We start from the raw sequence: 23,998 nt of genomic DNA on the forward strand, positions 1-23,998 counted from the left end.
CTGAACTACATCAGAACCAATCCCCTTTCACAAAACAAAACTACACAAGCAAGACAAAAATAATTTTCCATCCCACCTTCCACAGGTCTGAGGCTACCAGTTCATTTATCGCTTTACTTTTATGACTAAGATGTATAATACATCCTTAGGATGGGATGAAGAATAGTATTTAAACCCCAAGACTACATATATATTGGAAATAAAGTCACACTCAAATGGGTATTTGTCAGGTAATCCTGACACACAGATCAGTTTAGGTCAGTTTGGGAAATTCTACCTGAACCATTCCTGGGAACCACTTCTACTACCAATACTTCAAAGAAAACAAAACACTTAACTCATAAGTATTTTTTTGATGTTTCTGTTTGCTTCTGTTTCTTACACTTCTCCAGAAGTCAATCTTATAAGAGGCTAAATGTTCATCCAGCATTTTGATTTTCTCACAAGTTCTGAATTAAAAAATACCCCAAACCCAAATCAGACCCTAAGCCCCTGCTCGCTCTCTCCTGCAGTCACAGAACTTTCCCCAAGCAAAGAAGGAAAGAAAAAAAAGATCCAGAGACCCATGTATTAAACCACTGAAAAATGAATACCAGTTTCCCAGAATAAAGAAGAACAAGCGTAGCGCTGGCACTGGTGTGAGCTCGCACCGAAGTGACCCACAAGAGGGAGCAAGGGACTGCCACATAGCGTCACCTGCCGAAACCATTTGCTTTGAGGGAAAACCAACACCAAAGCCAAACTGTCTAACGGTCAGTCTTGCTCTTATTGCAAGATCCTCTTTCAATACTTGGATTTAAGATACTTAATTGCAGAGACTAAGTGTAAATCTAGATTGCTATGCAAGACATTTTCCAGTTCTCTCCAAAACCTGGTGACAATGCTTTCAGTCTGAAAGTTAGCATCATTGCAAAGCAGAACAAAACTTATTTTTAGAAGATAACTGAAAGTAGCATCTTCAAGCAAAAGGAACAGTGAATCACTTTTTCAAGATCAAAATTCTTCATGGTGCGTTCTACAAAAGCCCAATTTTAGTGCATTAGGAATAAGCTATTTCATGGTACTTAAATCCAGTGGTTTGCAAGCCAACTTTTTTCCAGAGGAGCCTGTTGAACAGTAAACCTTACTCCTCTCCAGATATTCATAAAGTTGCAAACATTTTTTTACATTGCTGTAAGTGCTGTGCTTTTGACATAACTCTTGGGATTCTTGTAACACAAAATTTTGTTTAAAGAGCTACCTCCAGGTTTCCTCCTCTGGCCCCTGCAACGCTTATGCTGAGGGCAGGACTTCTGGTTTCTACAGGCAGAAGCTTGGACCTCCTTGCCCCCTAGCCCAGCTCCAGCAGCAGAGCCCAGGAGAGCTCAGGGGGCTGTGAACCCAAAGAAACATCTGCAGAAAACAGGGTGCAGAGATAAGGCGCCAGCTGCCAAAGGCCAACCCATAAATTTCCGAAGGTGCCAGGGATTCATACTGGGAAGTGCAAGAAACAGGGGTTGAGGCAATGGAAGGATTTACTGGGGAGCTGTTGCCCACAGTGTGATTCAAAATCTGTATTCTTGATTCATAACTCTCTCAAACAGTAATTTCAGATGGATAGAGAAAGTTTATGTAAAGGAGACAAAACCTGGTAAAGAAATAACAAATTTAGGACAGTCTCTTAGTTTTTGGCTAAGAGTTGCATTTCAGTTGGGAAGGTTGACAGTATTCACTGTTACTACTTTGATTAAATACCTTCAATGAGAATTTCAGCTCTACCACAGTAAACTAGCAGATGTCAGAAAAGACAAAATTTTACCAAATGCAATTTTAGTATCCTTAAGATTTCAAAAAAAGGTAAACTTTACTTCTAGGATTTTCTAAGTAATGGAGAAGTAAGTGTGCTGTGATGCATTCTACCCTTTCCCAGGGATTTCTGTAATGTATCAAAGATGATTAAAAAAATACCTGTATTTCTCAAAGAAAATCTGGATTCAGTGGCCACACAATATTCTCAGAATTTAATGGAACCACAAAGTATTGCTTTGCTTTAAAAACCCCTGATAATTAAGATAAAGCTACTTAAATTAAATTGCTGTCAGATGCAAGCTTTGAATAGAATAAAATTTTAGTGTTGCCTCTTCGTACTTAAAGAATTATTCTTAAAAAAACCCTGATGTACCAAATAAAAATCCAACTCACTGTTTTGCCTTGGAGGCTCTGAGGAGTAACAGGCTGTAAACTCAGACCTGCTGGCATTGACCTTCTGTCGGGCACAAAAACATGCTGTACAAAAACAAAATAGCACAGTATGATCCACAGTTCTCTAAAGACTCAAAACTATTAAATGCTAAAAAAAAAAAAAAAAGTCAAGCCAACTCCACGCTCATGACTAATTTGCTATGATTCATGCCAGCTTTGGCCAGTCATGCTCCCTGCTGATCTACCATCTAGGACACTCAAGTAGCCCACCTCTAAACTTTAGAAATACCCCACCGTTCATCATTCATTAATTAAAAGTCCTCGCTCACAGTTGTTACCCTACTGATAGCCCATGTAAACAACAATTTTAGTTTTTCACCCATCACTGAAAGCTGTTTAAAAACCCAAGATCTCTATATAGATGGGGTTTAAATCTTAAATTTACCCGACTGATTGTAAATAGCCAGTCTCCTAATTATCCATCACTTAAAACCAGGTCTGTGTTTTTAACTTAGTGGCAAAAGCTAGTTATGTACCCAAGTAGCATGAAAAACAAAAGGGAAACAGGAGTCTTGTATAAAAGATACTGAATATGAAATTAAATACTAGCATAAAGTGTTTCACCAGGGAAAAAATAATTACCAAAACATGGCTGAAAGGACAAGTAAGGACACACTTTGCAGCACTGACCCCCAGTGACATTTCTCAGATGTGTGAGAAGCACCAATTAGTAAATTTCCAGTGCAGTTGAGAGAAAGGATGTCAAAACAAAATGACTTCTTTGATAGGGACCTAACAGCTTCCAAAAGCAAGACTCAGTAATCAACTCTAAGTTGTTTAAACTGCTTTAAGGTGTAGTTGAAGATTTTTTTTCCCTGAATCAAGAAACATAAAGACACTAGAGATAAAGATTTAGGAAAAATGTTCAGGAGCATTTTATGCAAACTCTAGTTTTACATCCAACTGAAAGGGTAATTTCTACGTAATTATCTCCAATGTATTAAAAAGCATGCATAACACAAGCATGATGGGTACAGCAGAGCCACATCTGGCTCCCAGGTTTACAATTTGTGTCTCCCTCTCACTGATGAAGACCAAAGACACGAGTTAATGCTAAGGTTGCGTGCAAATAGATTCTGATGTTTAGTAATGTCCCCAATAACTCAAAGGCATCAAAAGAAACAATCACACTCAGTTTTCTACTGGAACCCAAGGCAGCCAGACTTGTGGCCAAAGAATAGAAAACAGCACGTGTAAAGAAATCTGGGATTTTCAGTCCTTGTAAGGCTTCCAACTAAAAAAAGCTAGAAAAGAGAAAGATTTCTGCACGTACTACAGACTATTTGGAATAATTTGCCTGCTGACTCCTTTCCTTTAGAGAAACGTAGTATCACGGACAGTAACGTTAGGATAACGTGTTTTAACCTACTGTATTAGAAAAATACCTTTTTAATACCTTTAGATTTTTAAATGCTTTTGAAAAATCAAACCTTTCTCCATGAAGAGTGATGAAAGTTAATCATCATTATAATAAATTACACTACAATGTAACAGGAGTTTTACAGTAACTGTATACTTTCCACTAAAAATCCTTGTAAATAAGATTTTTAATTATTAAAGTAAGTATTTTTACCTTAGTGTGATGTGTCCTGTGCCTGCGATCAATGGTTATATCTCCCCTTTGCACTGGTGAAGACACTTCTGATCTGTAGGTCCGCTGTGGGGAATATCCTTGGAAACCAGCTATTGAACCATGAGAAGGCGAGGTGGGAATCGAATGCATTGTCTGATCAGAAATATTAATCATAGTTTTTGGGCTACTTAAAGTACTGTGTCTAGTAAGAGTTGTTTGCTTATTGTAAAACTGACGCTGTTGCCATTCATAAAGCTGCCACATTGTGTCATCACGCATTGATCTTCGTTTTTCTTCAGCTATTACCGGTCCTACGGCTCTGTCATAACCTGACGGTGTCACGCTGCAGAGGCTCTCGGGCCGTGCTTTGCTGTTTCTCGGTAGTGTTCTGTAGCCTTCTGGGTACCGGGGTAAAACTTGAGGTCGATGGCTTGGCATGTTTCTTGGCAAGGTCTGATAGGAGATTATGCTGAAAGACAAATTTTCTTTTTATTAGTGGACAGCATTAATATTATGGCAATATAAAGTTTTTCAATATTTGTTAGGTTTATCTAGCTAGCTTACTTTTATATATTTTTTTAATTCTACAAATGTTATTTTAAAAACATGCAACAAAATCAAGATGACAATTAAAGAATCAACTCTACTGATTGAACGCACTGTAGCAGCTGAAACTGGATTCTCTGATTAAGCTTCTTGATTATATAATCCATATTTCATCTTTTCAACAGTCTGTAGTGTCAAGTTTAGATCAAATCTTGTACTTGTCTATGTGCTGAATAGGTCCAACTTTTGAAAGCTCTGAAGTTCTACACTGCTTCCATATGAGCCCATTTAAAATGTTCTCTTTTGAAAAAGTGAAAGAATTCTCCTCCTTCCCTAAGAAAATCTTGATCAATTACTATGTTAAAAAAAATAATGTGATTTTTTTTTAACAGCAGACCAAGGTAAAATAGCAGTAGTTGTCTAATGAAATAATATTTTGCAATTGTCAAGGTCAAGCCATTCCACATCAGCTATTCAAGTGAAAGAAACGGCAAAATATTTCCTTGTTTGATAATAATATTATATTGCTTTTCAAGTCAGATACGAATTCAAAGGCTTATTCTTTAATTTGTTGCCACATTAAATTTCTGGGGTGCTACAGTCATTTAGCAGCTTTCAGCATTATGCAAAATTTTCCATGCTGATTATTGACGCATGCTTAACTATGACAAAGCACTAATTGTTTTTTTTTTTTTCAGAGGACAAAATCTAGGTCATAAACATAGACCCATTCAACCCTTATGTAAAATTCAGATAAGCATCTCTGAAAGGCTTTTGCTACTGATCACATGTATGATAGATGCTTGCCCAGAGACAACAGAACTGATCTCAGACTGGACACGGTTCAACCATCAGAGGGCAGCGCCTTCCAGCTACACCCCAGACTAAATCGAACTGCCACCACCACGCACCAGGATTCCAAGATGGTTTTTAGTAACTTCAGTGCCACAAAAGCATTAAAGAAATGATGCAAGGCAAATGACAAGATAAACCAGCATTATGCATGTTAGATCCATATGGAATAACTATCAGAGAAATTGATGATTGTAAAACCCACTTTTCACTGAAAATAGTTAAGCTGATATTTATGATCACCTGTAACATTTTGGAGATGAAAACTGCTATAAAGAGCTTTACATACAAAATCTGCTACAGTTTCTGAAGCTTTCCAAGAATTAATAAAGTATTGTCCCCATTTTGTAGATTGGACAGCTTTCCAGTCTAAGAACAACAACAACAAAAAAACAACAAAAAAAAAGGAAATGGATTCTAAATCCTATTCTTTTGCTGCAAAACCTGCTTAAATACTTGTCAATTTCTTCATATAACATACCATTAATTATATGGGCTTTTTCCCATCTCTATATTTAAAACAAACCCAAACCATCAAGACACTGTTGGTTCAATTTCTAAATTTCAAAACATTATTTTAGCTATTCACAAACAGGTATGGTGAAGACTGGTATTTTTTTCATGAAGATATTTGGCAGCTCGATACACCTCACTCACTAAAGCTCCTCTCCCATTTTGTTAATGGAATGGGCAGTGTAATCCTGTTGGCTCCTTTAAATAACCCGGACAACTTGAAGTTCTCTGTAAATACAGCAATTTAAAGTCTGCATGCAAGTACTTGCATTCTAAAACATTTAGGAAGACAAAATATGCATCTTGTATTGGTAAACCATGAAAACTAAAAACCCCAACTGCCTCAATATTAAGCCTTGCTTTACACCATTTGATAAAATCGGAGCAGATTCACCAGTGTTCTGTTGATACTTGCAAAAACGTCATTCCAGTCAAATCCAAAAAATAACTCTCAACAGTACTGCACCTATTGCCTTGCATGCAAGGGGAGATCGCTGCAGCTGGTCAAGCAGTCACGCATACTGCAAGGCTTCAAAATACTTCTGCAACTGTCATCGTACAAATGTTCCCATATGAAAAGGCGGCTTCCACATGAGTTTATAGACTCCAGAGCTTGTCTCTAGGATTACTGTTGGGTAGCAATCCTGGTTCTGGTGTCCAAGTTGGACTATTTGGGAAAGCAACTTTGCTGCTAAGCCTTCAGGGGCTCAGCTCCGCTATGTTATGAAATACCCTCAGATCAAAACCTCAAAATAATTCTTTATCCTAAAGAATGCAAACACCAGCTGGCCCAGAATATAGAACTTCCTTGTGTGAATCAAGCAAATGGTGGCAAAGACATAAACCTGGTGCTATGTGTGCAGCAGGTGTTTAATATATGGGATGAGGCTTATATAGGCAAGGCAGGGAGACAGAGGCTCAAATCATGGGTTAAGAACAACAAAACCATCACTTAGTACTATGCAACCACACTGTATTTTTTCACATTTAAGAAAGACCACTCAAGAGAACCACTTTGGTGAAGACATGTACTTATAACTGACTTGTGCAAAATTAATACAATAAAATGATACCAAAGTGGAATGTTTTTGTTTTTCATTTAAAAAAAAAAACATTTATTTTCCATTTAAAAAAAAATTGTTGGTCCCCCTGTCCCCCCCAAAAGCATCAGTTGTCTTTAATCATATGGCTCTCTCAAAACTAGATGTCTAGATCCACGGAAATGGCAGATAATAGATTCAAGAATTAAAAAACTGCCATCATTCTCATAAATTTCTCAGGCAATCAAACTACTAAGGGGGTCAGTCTGTTCCTCTAAAAAATAATTTAACAGTGAGCCCTTTTCATTCCATACTGAGGACAGCTAATAGCTCCTACTTTATACATAGTTATTTATCTGAACCTGTGTACATTTTCCTATTTTAATTTTTTTTCCAGTCTGGCATACCAGAGACACTCAGTTTGATCCTTCATAATTTCTCTGAAACATCAGAGACTGATGCAATGGAGAGCATCTTTGTTAGGAGTCAGCAACCTTACTCCACTAAGTGAAGGCTACTTTTCTCAAAAATCCAAGTTATGAGTTGATCAGGTCTTACTACAAAGAGCCTGACTAGCCTCTCACCCCAGCCTTAAGCTTATGTAACATAAAGGGGAGCTGCTTTCTACTCTCATTCACCAACTTCAATGCTACTTAAATTTCTGTCCCCAGCCAGAAACTGGCAATCTGAACAAAAATAAAATGTAAATGAAATCACGTTCTAAAGACATCACTATACATTAGAAATTTGGATCATTATTCAAGGTCACTTCCACACAAAGGAAAAAAGGTATCTCAAGGCCAAATCTTTTCCAGTTTGCAACTTTTATGTAGAACTGCATTTGAAAGCATACCCTTTGTGCTATCAATGCTACCCTTATTTAAACAAGAGGCATTCTCTAATAGTCAAGAACAAAATATTGTTTATTAGCAACATATTGTTAACCGTACTTCCCTCTATTTGATTCCCACAATGAAACCAGTTTTAGGGGTTTTATGCTTGCTCACAAGTGAAAAATGCCACAGCTATTCAGATTTCTACTCTTTGCTTGCAAGCTTTACAGTACAATTTTTTAAAAAAATCTAATTGCCTCAAAGAGCCTTCTCAGTTCTCATTACGCAAGCATGCATAATAAACTAAATATCAGAGTGTGCAACTCACTGTATGTACTGCAAGTTCAAACTTGATCAAACTACTTATGTTGAGTATTAAATGAAACAACACATTAACAATTCCTGATTATATTTAATGAAGGACTGAAGGCAATGAGGAAATGTTCAACCAATTTTGGCAAGTGTAAGTCAAACCAATGTAAATTTTTTTAAGTTTTTGCAAAAACTGAAAAGTCCCCAACCCCTGTATTTTGAAGTCTGCAGAAAACATATTTCTGAATTTCATTCTGTCTTAAGCTCTGCTCTGCCATCTATCTATACACAAGCTCCCTAATTTCCAGCTCTTCAAAATACTCCTGTGATAGCATCTCCATACATCCTATCTAATGTAATATTAAAAACTTTTACATTTCACTGCTAAAGCTACTTGTCTGTAAGCCAGCCTGGAAGCAATGTTCCTACGCTTCCGTCAGACAGAGAAATTGCTGTCGGCACAAGACTCAACATTGTCAATCATTCACACATAATTTTAAAGCTTCATGAATAAGCACTGGAACTCGATATTAGAACTGGGAGATGTTTAATTTCAGAAGAGAAGCTTTAAGCATCAGCAACTTAGATTTCTGTGACTTACACTTCAGTAGAACTTGTCTCTCTCTCTTCAATTAAAGCTGGTTTAAAGTTTAAAAGGTCCCTGGAATATTTTAAGAAACTTAAATAAAATATTACTACAAAAATCTGTAAACAAAAATGCAGAATACAGAGCAATTTTAAGAAGAAAAATAATTGTTATGACTGATGACACCTTCTCCCTGCTAGGACAGAGAAATTTCTAACACTCAAAAAAGGGTTTCTGGCTGTTTTTATATATTAATATAGTTTAATTTATTAATAATCATTCAAATGCTAAAAAAAGAGAAACTATAAATCTGTTCTGAGCAGTCATCCAGGCACTTCTCAGAGAGAACGATGATTATATATTTATGTAATGTAGACCAAAACCTAAAGAATCTAACCAGGATATGAGTCTGAGAATGACTTGCTAGAAAGCCTAGGAAAAAAAATAAATAAAAAAATTACATAATACCTACCCTCTCGTTTCCTCTTCTTGTCCTTTTCCTCTCTGTATTTTAATCCACTGTTCCAACTGCAGCATCGAATTAGTTCTCTGCATAACTCGTTCAGACTCCATATGTGCCTGAACCACATTGTGCTGACCTCCATCTCCAGCCTCTGCCAGGACAACCCCAAGAGCTTTATTCTCAGATCCATTTAAATGAACCGGTCTGAAGTGTCCAGCCGAAATCATGCTTATGGGTAAAGTCCTGTATTCGGATCCCAAAGGATTTAACTTTACACTATTAATTTTTGTTAATGGTTTATCTTGCCCAACTTTCTGGAATCCATATTTTTCGGCTTCCAAAGCTTTCTTCTCCTCATTTTTGTTCACTTCTTTGTTCTTCTGGTTATTTTGTGCATCTGGCTTAATTAGCACCCGATGGTTTGAAATATTATTTGCCTCTCGCGGTGGCGTATTTTCGGTGGTTAACTTCTCTACTCTGGAAAGGAATAATATCACAAGCTATAGCAGCAATATAATATTCATTAAAAAATAGAGTAATAAAAATGAAAAGAGAATATATTGTTGTTTATCACTTATTTCAGTAAATACCTCTAGATATTTTACATCAGTATCTCGACTCAAAGAAAAATTCAGGACATTTTCACAATAATCAAGGACATGTTATTAGTTTGTTGTAGTTGAGGTTTTGTTTTATTTTTTTTTTGTGTGTGTGTTGTTTCTTGATTGGGTTGTTGTTTTTTTGTTTTGTTTTTTGTTGGGTTGTTTTTTGTTGTGCTTCCCCCCCCCCCCCCGCCCAGTTGGAGAGCATGAGTGTTTTTCTTCCACAGGTCTTTGCTAATTTAAAAGCATTTATAACATGGGGTAATTTTAAGCCAACTTCCAATTAACCCACTACAAAAAAAATGTGCACAAGAGGAAAAAAAAAACAGAGTCTGAAAAAGTGGATGTTTGGTTCCTGGAGGGCTGGACACTCAAGCAGTAAAAATATTCAGTGGCTCTCCAAAAGCTACAGCTTCCAGATGTTAATAGCCTAAAATTCAGATTATTTTTAAAGACATCTTTAAAAATGGTAGCAGATTAAATTGCTAACCAGCTTGTGCTTCACAGTACTACTGAATTTAACATATAATGAACTCCTTTTAAAAAAACAAACAATTTTTCATGGTCACTAGCATCAATTAGGTTTCCCTGGCATGTTATCACTTTGGCTGGCATACATTTTGTGGAAAATAACTGTGGCTTCCCTAATTTTAAGGGGGAAAATAGCTGCTGACTTAGGGAACTGTACCACAAAAATAATGATATTTTTAGAACAGTTACTGCTTTACAGTACTTACACAAGTACTCAATGTATGCAGTTCTATTAGCTATCTTTTTAAAATTTGAGAAAGTCAAGCAGCTGTATCTTTTTCTATACTGGGAGATGAACAGAACATCCAGCTCAAATAATATTCCCCCGCCCCGGTTTACCAGAAAGAACACAACAGAAAAAACCAAAAACCCTGAAATGTTTTGTTGATATTTTTTGGTATAGGAGGAAAGAAGAGGAAGAGATATAATTCTTTAAGATTTCATGTCTATATAAAACCAAACCAAGAATAAAACTTTTTTTTATAATGATGTCAAAGTAACCTTCCACAGTTTTTTCAGATTAATTATTCATCTTTGTAACTGTGTCCGGTTCAAGTGCCTAAAAGGCACGTGAGTAAAAAGGCCATCACACTGACCAAGAGCACAAGTGTGACCGCTCCTCTGAACAATAACTGCAAGCAGACTAACTACATACATAACTGTAAGCATTTTTGCTTACTCCATGTTGAAAACAGGCTTAAATGTCTACAAGTCTACACTTCCCCAACAGATTAAGCCATGAATTCCCAACAGGCCATAATCATTCGGGACAGAACCCCAGCAAATACATACAGGGTTGAAAATTGTAAGGTCCTTATAAAATACTCCCCACTGCTAATAATACTGGACACTTAATTTTAAATGCACCTCCCATTGCCACCCTGCTCTTGCCATCAAGTCTCCATAACATGAAAGGAATCAAGAGACCCCTGCCTTGACAAGTATATGATTTCAATCCTATCAAACTGAAACAGCAAGACATCAACACCTGCACACTTTACGTGCGTTAGAATAAAATGCTTATGCACTTTGCATGTTAACAAGGGGCATGATTTTTTTCCCCATGCCTCTTCTTGTCATAGTTGTGATGATCCCAATCTCTGCTTGATGCTTCAAAGTCCTCCAAAATTCACTCTATTAATATAAGTAACTCAAAATAGTCCTTTTCTTTCAGTGATTACTCCTGAGCTGCTGACGAGAAAGCGTACACGCACGTCAAACGCATTGCAAATGAAAACATTCACACCAATAATCTAAGATGAACATCTCCTTGGCTATATGCATCAGCATTCTTTTTAAACACAATGGATTTTTCTCATACATCACTACTAAATGCAGAGGTTAGATACATCTGATGTTTTCTACGGTCAGAAAGTAGAGGGTTGTATTTCTGCCAACAATAACTTTTAAAGAAAAAAAAAATCTTGACGTAGAACCAGTTTTTATGTAGACTTTTGTGGGGGAGCAAACATGTGGTGGGACCTGTATACCTATGTCATCTTTTTTTATAATTTCCTAAGAATCAGCGAAGAAATGGTATGCTAATCTCCTACTGCAATTTAATAAAAAGGAGACACCTCATTTTTATTTTCCCCCAAGACTTTAAAGTGTTCCCAAGACAAAACATTTCTGCCTACGTTTCTTCTCAGGGTTATGGAAAAAAACCTGGATCTCTTCCTCCCTCACACCTTAAAACTGTACTACCCAGTGTTCTACCACAAACTAAAGCAATTCCCCAAACAGGAAAGTGAATGAAGAACTCCATTTCCCAGTTATCAAGTCAAAAAAGGGTGTTAAAATTTCAGTTTGCAGCCAGTGTTCAAGAGTTTACAAATAAATGTAAGGACCACCTTGCAAATATTCCTAAACATCGGCATCAATGTATGCCTTAATAGTACCACATACTCTCTTATATACGACTTTTTATCAGTCTTTCTCAAGGTGCTTTACAGCACAGAAGCAGTTGCCATTTTACAGATGGAAAATCTGTGCTGCAGAGGGAGAGTGGCATCCCTAAGGACATTCATCGGCTACGCGGCAAGGTCAAGGCTTGGCACAGCGTTCAGTTCACACTATCCTACTACCTTCTACTGTCTGGCTTCATTAAAAAAACAACAAACCCTAAAAATCACAGAACTGTTTTTCCACGCAATCTCTATGCTGTATCACTTGTTGCTATGGTTATACACCACAGGGCCAAGCACTTGTATTTGACATTCTTTGCGATGGTGTAGAGGCTGAATGACTGACATTCAAATAGACTTCTGGGCTCTCCTTCAACTTTGTGCATCAAATCAGTCAACTTGTTGTAAGCAAGAGACCTCTTTCCACAGCAAATTATCCAAAATGGAAAGAATTATCAGAAACTAATAGGTAAATGTAAGAAACATAAATCAGTATTTAAATTTGGCTCCATGTTTATATCTAGCTTTCAAAGACAGCTAACAAAACTTGCAGAGGATTTTGATGATGGGAGAGGGAGAAGGCAAAGAGAATCGGCATTGAACACATCTTTCAGCATATACTGAATGCAATTTATAGACTTCCACAACTAAACAGGAATAATATGTATGGAACAGTCATACAGGAAAAGTAATATTTTTCCTGTTTTGTATAAATAAATAATTCTAACAAGATTGGGTGGGGGGCATATAATTATCAGACAAGACATGAAGACTGTGATTCAACAAAGCCAGGCAGAGGCATTTGAAAAATAAAAAAAATCCATCTTTTCCGAACACAGTGACATCAGTAAATCCCCAATGTAGATGTCACTATGCTAACAAGTTCTTTTTGGCAGCCTAGCTCATGCTGTTCAGGGAAAGTAACTACACTAGGAGGAGAAGAAAACCACCTTTCCTTAGTACATGCTGCATCACTTAGAAGAAACAAAGGCTCTAGCACACACAGCTGACAGTGAAAGGATAGAAAAATTATGCTTTTAAATAAGTGAGAGTAGAGAAATCAGTATGTTGGTGGATATTGGTATCTACAAACACAAGCAATTGGTACTGAGATACAGCTTAACTGTGGTCTCCACTGATACAACGAAGGAGTAAGATGTTTTGCTAATCAAAACAGGTTGTTTGAGACAGTATTTTGAGTCATAAGCTTAAATAATTCCTCGCTGACTAAAGTATTTGTGTTTAACTATTTTGATAGGTCTCTCAGTACATTATTAAACTTTAATTTACTATATAGGCAAAATCAAAACAAAAATCTTTATAAAGGAGTAATTACAGTTAAGTCAATAGGACCAAATAAGATTTGTCCTTCCCTGCAGTTATACATTACAAGGGTTTTTCTGCTGTGACTCCAGATCAGTTCTAAAAGGAACAATTACGTTTTTATTTTCTCACCTCGGTATCTCATTTCTGTATTACGTGGCTAACTATGTGTGGAAAGTAAGAATATTTTATGGAAAGCCAAGTAAAATCCCCACAACTTACTGCTTTAAATATTCCTTTTATCTTTTTTCTCTCCAAGAAACTCACATCCTCAGAAAAGTAATATACAGATTGTGGCTCTGAAATTATTTAAAGCTGAAACATTCAGTTTAACAGACTGATGGGTTTGGATTTCTGTAGTATCATAAGCAGAGAAGTACCTTGACTTCTAGATTTAAAGAAATATAGTCTAAAAACTCTCACTTATCATTGGGCAATTTATATCAACAAGTACTTAAACGGGGTTCAATATCAGCTTGCATAAATATTTCAGGAAGGAAGTTCTTCATAAAGCTAGCTATTGTATTGTAAACCGCTAGTCTGTTAGAAAACTGCATTCAGTACAACGTTAAAGCCTCTAGAAAAAGCAGATTTGAGAAATAAAGGCACTGGCTGAATCTGACTGAACCAAGATTATTTATGCTTAGAGCTATGTGCATGGCAAACTTCAGGTTACAGATGACGTAATACAATACATAATCCTTAACAGAGTCTTACAGGGAAGAAACAGCATTTCTTCTGGATAAGATCATATCTTGATACATGGCTCATTTTAAGAACTGGCTTGATAGCCAAAAGATGGATCTTTTAGAAAACAGATGTCTGAAGAACTTTCTTCCTTATTATAGCTAATAGACATGAAAGTCTTTGAGACTTCATTGGTCTTGAAATGTATTTTCCCCCCAAGTAATTATTTCAAGACTAGACTACTAACAGACTTTTCAGAGGTCACATTTACTTCTGTTTTGTTCTAAGGCTTCTTGCCTGAACTGAGACAAGATGGTGCTACACAAGTTGCTGCTCTTGTGCTTTTTTTGACACTTGTTTTGGCTGTTGGCAAGCCCATTCTGCCCATGATATCAGCAGAAAAACACTGAGTTTGATCCTGAATGTTTTTCTATTCATTTAGTATGCTACACTGATTCACCAAGAAGTAAAGTGCCTGAAGAAATGCAAGGCAGATTGCAGGTGCATTCATAGCTGGACGAAAAGTGTTAGATCATATCAGCTGTACTGGGAATCCCCACCATTTCCCTATATTCTGTCAAACACCTGGAACAGGCAGACATCAGTTGTGGAACAGGCAATACAGCTGACAGGAGAGGGTAGGGATGCACACAGCCAAGCATTTCTGGAGACTAGAACACCCTTCGTGGCAGTGGGCTGCATGTCTGTCTTGTTAGAGCAGCCGTGGCACGGCAGCCTGCAGGACAGCCAGCCTGCGGAGCTGCACGGGGCGCCAGGGCGGGCTCCCTCTTCTGTCTTGGTAGACTCTGAGGCAGCAATCACGACTGTAGAGCTGTACTAATGGACTGCACAAAACCGTGGTTATTTAACATTTTAGATTGCTTCCTATGTTAAAAGAAGTGTCACGAGTAATAACGTAACATCTGTCTATATAATTTACTAAATATCTTCTATAGACCATTGACTATTACAGGAGACACTATGAAGACAACACTCATTAAGAAGGCTCTGTCAGAGGGAGATACACTTTCTTCACATTAACTTCCTTCTACTACTAAGATGTCTTCTTCAAACATTAATTCTTCAGTGTTACAAACACCAAATGAAGTTAATGTCACTGGTTACAAAAAGATTCAGATTGACCCACTTCAGTATTATTCCCCCTATGAAGTGCTTATACAATCAATACATGATTTTTGTTTGAAGTGGGTCTCATTTGGTTTAATAATTTCTCCATCTGTAAGATACCAGATATCTACAATACGCTTACAATGCAAACCAAAACTGATTTTTCAGATTAAGTGTATTATTCACTAAGCAATATGAGGTATTTTATTTTGTCAAGGTAACTTCATTCTTTTAAGAGCATTCTCTTAAAGTCTCTGAACAGAGAAATTAAAGGAGGAAAATGCTATTAAGTATCTACTTGCTTATGCTCAGTCTCACTCCGCTCATCCTTTCCCTGTAACATTTACTGTTCTCAAACATGAGGAGGCTTACAGGAGACAAAGAACATAACATCTTCATATATAATATGAAATCATACATAACCTGATCAAATTTCATTGTGGTAATTGGACCTACCACTCCTCCTTTCTGTAGGCTGAAATAAGTGTTTTTTCCAACATTACTGAAGCAAAAAAAAGACACAGAGCTTGAAGCACATGTGTAATTTTTTCAAAGTACAGAGAACAACATATTTTTTCCTGTTAAGCTATTTCATCATGCTGTCAAATGCAGAGAAAGAAATATTTCATATACTAACTATATATTTAAAGGATCTTAGAGATGAAAGCTAAGACTTTAACCTTTTGTTTAAGATTAGTCACTAAAATTTGCACAGGTACAAATTTAAAAGTGTTCCTAGCTTACCGTTATCCTTCTGAACGTCGTGTAAATTGGCGTAAGTAAAAGTTTCATTATGTTTAACTGAGAAGCCCACAAAGCATTAAAAAATGTAACATTGAAAAAAAAGTGTCTAATCATTCTGCATTCCATTTTACGCTTCTGCTAGCACAATACTGCAATATGGCTTATAGAAATGTCAGGAACAAGTTAACAGGAATGACTTGCACTAGCAATGCAAAATTTGGAAAGACGGCTTGTATTTTGACAAGTTGAATGTGTTTACTCTTCTGCAAGGATTGTACCTTTTCCTTCTTTGCTACGTGTGCCTATGCAATTCTTTACTATTTTTTTTTTAACTTAAATTTTCTCAGCATTGCTGCCATTTATTTAGCTCCAGTGTAGCAGGAATGAACAGAGTGTGGAATAGATCAAGTGACAGCAGCCATCAGCAACAACTTCTGTGCCATCAATACAAGGAGCTTTTAAATTTTCAGTTGATGAGGTTTCCATTATAGATGCCATGGAGCTGACCCAAGGGACCACATTCAGAGAGAAAACAGTTCTTACTAGACAGACAGTAGCAGACAAGATTCAGTTTCTGAGAACACACGGCTTCCAGTGATAACTTGATATTCATTGTCAACACATGGATACATAAAGGATATGGCTCCAGATCAGGTAAGTATGAATTTGATGACAGCTTAATGATGAACCAGAATGACTCCCCACAGGTTGCCTGTAGGTACAACTGTTTAATTTAGCCAGAAACTATAGTTGTGAAATTGAGGCTTATGACAGGTCTAAGCCAAAGACTACCACCAGCTGAGCTGCTATTGCTACTCAGTAAGGGGAAGTGAAGCATGCCTGCACATAGTATTTGTCATTGCACTTCTTTTGATGCCACTGGCTAAAGGAATCAGTCACTTTTTTTTTTTTCCTAGCCGCTTACACTCAAGACATCCATATTCAGAATAGAACTTAAGATTATTTACTACTTCAAAATTTTATCCAACAGTACCAAATCAGTAAGGGATCTTCAATATACGGAGAAATTACTTCAGCCAATTAACAATAAATAACCTTAAAATAAAGGTACACCATTTAATTCAAATAAATCAAACTAAATATGAAAAAGATATGCACTGTGCCACTGTTGTGTCAGTCCACACTACCTTTTCACAGGCTCTGTCTGCACAAGTGCTGCATCTGTCATGGCTTTCATCCACAACTCCATTTCCTTCCCTGTATCTGTGCAGAAATAATAGGTCCTCATGTTTGGATGAGCTGCCTGATTGGAAATGACATGGTCATTGCAATAAAAATATAAGATTCTGTAAAAGAAGAGAGACAAATAATGTTACTGTATACTCATTCTAATGTTTTGTATAATAAGATTTATGCACATAATACTATCAGAAAAAATATTGGAAGGAATACTTCAATGTTTCCCTGTCACCGCATTCACCTTTTCAAAATAATTGCCTATAATTTTCAGTCATTGCTGCTTCTTCATTAATACTCAAACCCCCCTTAAATTTCTTCAATCTATTAAAAACTATCTTGACTATCCATAAATGTAAATTAATATAATTATTATAAATAAGATTTTGGCATAGGTTTTTGCAGTCTGAATGATATAGTAAATTTTAATTAGTACTTACCATAGTAAATAAATGATGTGTTGCATAGAAGGCCAAAAGAAGAGCCAGAAGGAGCTCATAAAACAACAAAAAAAGTCAAGAGAAAATATTTAGTAGAGTGATTTATATCATGGTTAAAAAGATTAGCTGGGAAACACAGCTAACAATGATTCATGTAATAATGCGACTGAAGTGATAATAAAACCTTATTTTTATTTATATGTAACTGTAACTTTCAACTTATATTAAATAGATTTTATTATTTTTATATATATACACCATATAAGTTATAGTATATAGTTATTATTCTTATTAATAAATGTAAATAGAAACTTTGTATCTAAATAACTGGAGAACTTTTGTTAGTGGGATAAGTCCAGCTGCAGATACAGTCTACAATTCTAAAACACCACACAGTATTTAAGATCCATGAACTAAAACTAAAAGACTAATAACAAGTGATATTCATCCATCTTCTCATTCTGGTAATTATGTCTATATTTACACCAGGCTAAATACTGGAATCCTCTGCCACTGTACTATGCAAAAGTCAGTCTCAGAAGCTGTTTGTCAGTCCTGTTTTGCATAATAACTCAGTAAAATGAATTCTGATCACTAGGTTACTGTGCTTTCAAGACATAAAATTCAACTGAAAAATCAAGTCCCTTACCTTAAAGGCATATTTGCGGTTAATATGATCCTCAGCAGAAAGCACAGATATCTGAAAACTAGGTAGAAGTATGCTACCTAGTATTCCTTCTTCTTTCTCATCTGTGAATGCATAGTCTTTGATTAGAGAAACAAAATGTGTTGACACACAACAACACAAGAGCACTCAAGAAGTTTAGCTCAGAGGAAAATGAATCAGGGAATCCAAAAGCCAGACTGATTTGTTAGGTAGGTGTCTGTATAGTCTCAAAAGTGTGCAGTCCACAACAGCAGTTGTGCAGCCCCTCTCTGCCAACACACGCCACCGGACTTGTATCACACAAGTGAGTGTCCCCCAAAACCTGCTAAGCACCAGGAAGCATAGGTCACCTGAAAACACCTGCCTCCAGCTTTTTCCCCAAGACGGACAAGCACAAAAACCACTCCTGAGCGTGCTAGTTCTGTAAAAGTTTAAGCACATGAGCTACCTTATGGAATCTGCCTTATGGAAAACACCACGAACAACTACGCCCAGTTTTTTCTGGGGGTCAGTGCTTACCTGCGTATGACTTCAAAACTGAAAAGCAGATGGAAGTTAAGCCTCTAATTCAGTGACAAGAACAATACCTGCCATCTATTGCCTGCTCAGTAAAAATGGCAAATACCTATGAGAGCAGAAGTATTTTAAAATACTGCTTATAACTGTTGGCCTTTGAGAAAATTTGTTCATTCTTCTTCTGGTATTGGGCGTATTAAGCTACAAGTTTTTATAATTCCCATGAAGAGTTTATACTCAATTACATTCTATTTGTGAGAATGCATGTGCCAGATAACTTGTAAAAAAACCCCACAAACTCCCCCAAGCACCCTTTTCCCAGAATCTTGTTTTACATAAAATTTTAGAGCAATACATTACAATAATAAACTGAGATTTTAACTGGAAGCCATAACCAGCTCTTAAAGTCAATTATGCTTTAATAAAGGAATAATTGGATGCAATTTACGAGTCAATCTTAATTGTATTCAAGATACAGACTTCTGTTTACAACCAGTATCTTAGGAGACCATTCCTCATAATGCTTCTCTTAGTTGAAGATATTGCCCATAACAAACGACTACTTGTCTTAATTTCACAAATACAAATGTAGCTATACAAAGTTTCAAGCATCGGAAATTAGTAGTTACAATTAAAATACATGTAAACAGCACAAAAGGACTACCTCTTATATGCGGATTCAGAAATCTTTTCCCAGTTCTTGTTTACTCACTAAATTCTGAAAAGCCACTGCTTTTAAGTTATTCATATGGGGAAAGCTCTGCCCAGCCATTTTAGCATTACATGATGTTCAACGTAAAAAAGATGCTTTCTGGGATAGATATTTAATTGGAGAACTGAGCATGAAATTAGTCTGATGAAAAGGTAGAAAAGGAATGAAAGGAGTGGATTTACTTTCAGGTACTCAACTGTACTCATAAGTATGCCTGAAACCATCCCACCTTTCCCTATCAAATATTTATTCCTTGCTAGCCACACACACACACACACACACACAAATTTGCCTTTTTTCCTCCGTCCCAGAATGCATGGCAAATACTGTGGTTGACTTCATTTGGACTGCTGTTACAGGAAAAAAAAAAAACCCTTCTGCTAGATTATACTTTGACTTACTACTAAACTACATGTCTGGAGGTCTTTGTTAAAGACAAACTGCTATGTTCCATTTCCAGATTTTAAGAATCTGTTTCCAATTAGACTAGCTTTTATCTACACATCACACTGCCCTATAACCATCTTTACTTGTATGCTGTGTATAAATAATACAAGAGAAAAACATCTGATCTTCTGTCCAGTTTTAAGATCTTTTATTTGTTGCAACAGTAACCTTCTAATATGAAAGTGGTCAGTCTTTTGTCCCTCTGTGAAACAGAAGACTATTCTCTGAGCTCTGAAAAAAATACAATGGAATAATTTTTCTTTTCATCTATAAATTAGATATTATAAGGTACTAACACTGGAACACAATCAGTGAGATTTACTAACAAAAGCAAAAAACCCCCAACAACCACAATCACTGGTTGCAATCTGGGAGTAAAGTGCATGGCTCCCTCCTTTCAAATTTTCAATATCTGAGAGATACAAAACCATAAAAACACAGGGTTTAGAGTGCAAGTTTTTTTATATTTTAGTAGGCATTTCTAATGCCTTTAAGATTGTCACTTTACATGTTTACTTACAGTTTATCACCTTTAACTGCCTTCTTGCAAGTGATAGCTAAAAGCTAAGGTTTTTTATATAAACAATTTAAACTATTCTGCTTGTATTTCAGCTTATTTGTCACAGTCACATGTAGAAATGAAAAATATTATAGAGCTGTTTGGATTTATTTTATTTGTTGTTGGGTTTACTTATGGCTTTTTTGTTTTATTTTGAGACGCTTCATGTGCAGGGCTTTAAGTCAATTAAATCTGTTCTTAAGGCTGCTACAAAGCAGCACTTTCTTTAGAACCTTTCCAAGAGAGAGCCTGAAGACTTGTTTAAAATAGGAAAACCCTATAAGAAAGCACAGAGTATATGATGACCACTTAACTAAATGCACTGTAACTTTATCACAATTGATGCCTTGACAAATGAAATTATAGCCTAATTTTGACTGAGCAGTGGTTTATCTGGCTATGTATACTTCTTGGGGTAAAGAAACAAAGCCTAATGATTATATTTCAGTAATTCAGAATTTGTTAACTAAACCAGTTACAGTTACAAAGCTTTTGTTTCATGACCTGATTTGTCTTGATTAGATTAGAACCATCCTGCACTTTAACAGAACAGCATTTTAAATCTATCAGTCATTGCTTTCAGCATCACCAGTGTCAACACCACTTCTACCAATTCTAAAGTCTCATCCTAAACAGAAACCCTTTCTCACGCTTCATTTGAACCTAAGGCTGCAGATGGCCTTAACTGTTTACTTTCCTCTATTTTGCCATGCTTTACAATTTTCTTTGCTCCTAGCCTCCTTTAAACTGTTACGGTTTTACATCTTCTTTCAGGACTGAATACATTTCAATATGCTAAAATCCCATTTGTTTTTCCCCTCAGGAGCACTACAGTTAATAATCTGTAATAGTGAAGGAATCCGTTTTCTAACACACATATCTCCAGACTAGGATTATAAACAGCTAATTTTCCCCATGTACAGTAAGTCTAACGTAGCTACATAAGAGAACTAATAGATTCCTTTGTTCCAAACACAGCAGACTTCTACTCATATAGAATTGGACATCATTTTACGTAAGTATTGACAAACATTGGTTACATTCCCAAAAGACACATATATCCTCTTTATCATTCCAAAGGCAGAGTTTCAGCTCCCCAGCACTATCCCTTTCCCATCCCAATTTCAGTAACATAATTTCCATGAAAAAACTCAGATTTAACCTGGCATATTTAGATCCTAGCAACAGAAGCAGTGAGAAAACTACAATCCAGAATTTAATGGAAAAGGTAGTTGTGAATGGGTTTGCCCTTAGAGCACATCTGACAGGCAGGAAGCAATTATGTGAAATCGGTAATTAAGAAAGAAAGAAAAAAAAAGATAAAGTAGCAAGGCCTGGATATTGACAGCTATGCAACTATTTTAATCCATTAATTTAAGTAGCAGCTTCTTATTTTACATTTGAGTGGTGTGTAAAAAATTATCTGCTTCCAGTAAAAGAGGCAAACGCAACTCTGCTGAGTGGAACTTACCTCTGTAATAGAAGAGACACAGATCTGAGAGCACAAACCACCGTTTCTTCCACAATTTCATTCCAGTGCTATCCTGTGTTAATCAAAGCAATCAAGTAAGAACTTTCAGACTGTTAATAGTAATAGTTCATAAAGTAAACCAGGTACTACATAACTGTGGTGGCTAGTAGTTAATTTTCTTGGCTGAGGTATTTTAAGTATCATTGACTTCTCATCACAGACTTAACACTGCAAACAAAGATCATAAGCCAGGCAGCCTGAAGTTAACATGATTCTAGTATAAATAAGTGTCCATTATTTTAGCATGCTAGAGACTACCATCTACAATTAACTGAAAAAAATGTGTACATTTTTAAAAAAGGAAAAAAGCAAGATAATACTTGAGGTACATCCTCCTTTGTTTTCTAAAGAAAGTCTGCTGAACTTCATTTTCTGCTAGCATTCATATATCTAGAGCAAATTTCTTTCCCAAATAAAGTTTATTCCTAAAGTAATTTCATTTTCCTTTATGCTTATAACCAATTTACACTGCACAACTCTGAATGAAAGACTGCCACCATTACTGCAGTGGAAATAAGCCAGAGCATTACATTGCACACATCCTAGTAGAATTAGATTTAATAAATACGTTAATCTGTTCCAAGAAGAAAAGCAGGTGTGAATTATCAATATTCTTGAGGTAAATATGTTTTGTGACAATTGAGAAGAGGGATTCTATAATGAAAAACTGTGGGGTGGTATGGGCTTGGTTTTGGGGTGGGTTTTTTTGTGTTTGGGTTTTTTTTTTGTTTGTTTGGGTTGGTTTTTTTTGAGAAAAGTCAGCATAATTTTTAGCTTTGTATTTTAAGCCCTGCTCTTTTTGGGGTGAGGAAATAAGCTGTAGGAGGGAGAAGAAAGGTTAAAGCAAGCATTAGCTAGGAAATACTATTCAGAAAGAGCAAAAAAATCCTTTGCCACAAACATTTCCATAAATAGAATAACTAAACACTTTATAGCACCTTCCTTCTGATGACCTCAAAGTAGTTTAACAAACAGCAGTGAAGTCTGGAAGCACTGCCTGTAGCAGTCAGCTCCTATTACACAGCTGGAAAGGCAGATACCAGGCGGGGAGGCTGCCCCCCTCACCTCCCTGACAAGGTCACTGACCCAGCAGCAGATGAGGATGCTGGCCCCCTGGTCCAACATACACTGGCAATAAAATCAACTGTTTAAAATGAAAATCCTCAAACTTCTTCAGTATAAAGGATTATCACAAACCCTTGGACAGACTTTCTGAAGAGGCTGTTATATCAACATCACATTTATCCCATCACAAAAACACCAACAGGTTTCTGCACGGCCACAAGTAAGTATCTGCCAGCAATGAGACGTGCTAGAAATGATCTTTTGGCCTTCTTCAGACATAGCAGAGGGGCATACAAAATGACTGTGGTTCTCATATTTTAAATTCTTTCCTACTATAAAGCATATCCTTTCTGTATCAGTGAATTTACTAATTATTATTTCCTTATGATTGTTACTACGTCATAATATGGTTATAGTATACTGACATTAAACCTTTCCAAAAGAAGTTGACTCTGGACTTAAAAACTAGTAGAAAAATGGCAGAATAGCATTGCACGCAATAAGGCAGCACACCCCGAGTCAAACAAAACTTGCTGTTACCTGTGATTACATAAATATTTTAAGAAAGTTATCTTAATATCAAAGAGAAACCTGTACAGGCTTTCACTGTAAATTTCTGAAGATAGTATCGGCTGGTAGAGCTCTTAACTAAAATTGGCTTTCAATTTACTGCTACAACGTGGAACATACAGCAAACCCTCTTCTTCCAAAAACTAACCAAACATCATAGCATTTAAATAATGTTACACATAAGCTCTGTTCTGTGGTATGCATTTTGACAGTGAGGTGTATTGAAAACTGGTTGAACTACCAGGCCCAGAGAATGGTGATCAGTGACACCAGCGGTGGCCAGTTGCTTGTGATCTGCCCCAGGGGCTGATACTGTGGCCAAGACTATTTAGTATCTTCATTATTGACCTGCATGCTGAGACAGAGTGCACCCTCAGCAAGTTTGCACGTAATAGGAACTGTGGGGTGGCTGACAC

The 23,998-nt window shown here is 36.5% G+C and overlaps 1 protein-coding gene across 24 annotated transcripts in view; it reads right to left on the reverse strand.

Annotated features, from left to right (window-relative positions):
- The window catches only part of PLEKHA5 (pleckstrin homology domain containing A5), a 169,263-nt gene that overhangs the window by 38,261 nt on the left and 107,004 nt on the right, over window positions 1-23,998 (reverse strand). For 22 of the 24 annotated variants that reach the window (XM_080391767.1, XM_080391773.1, XM_080391762.1 and 19 more), the window contains 6 exons: window positions 21,888-21,960; window positions 18,165-18,265; window positions 17,027-17,142; window positions 8,969-9,436; window positions 3,815-4,283; window positions 2,182-2,265 (listed from right to left, as the gene is read on the reverse strand). In XM_080391767.1, coding sequence (XP_080247893.1) covers window positions 2,182-2,265; window positions 3,815-4,283; window positions 8,969-9,436; window positions 17,027-17,142; window positions 18,165-18,265; window positions 21,888-21,960 — 1,311 coding nt within the window. The remainder of the gene's footprint in view (window positions 1-2,181; window positions 2,266-3,814; window positions 4,284-8,968; window positions 9,437-17,026; window positions 17,143-18,164; window positions 18,266-21,887; window positions 21,961-23,998) is intronic. The other 2 variants (XM_080391768.1, XM_080391775.1) reach the window with 1 other exon arrangement.

This window comes from Falco punctatus (genome assembly GCF_963210335.1).
Source record: "Falco punctatus genome assembly, chromosome: 6".
Classification (NCBI taxonomy): domain Eukaryota; kingdom Metazoa; phylum Chordata; class Aves; order Falconiformes; family Falconidae; genus Falco; species Falco punctatus.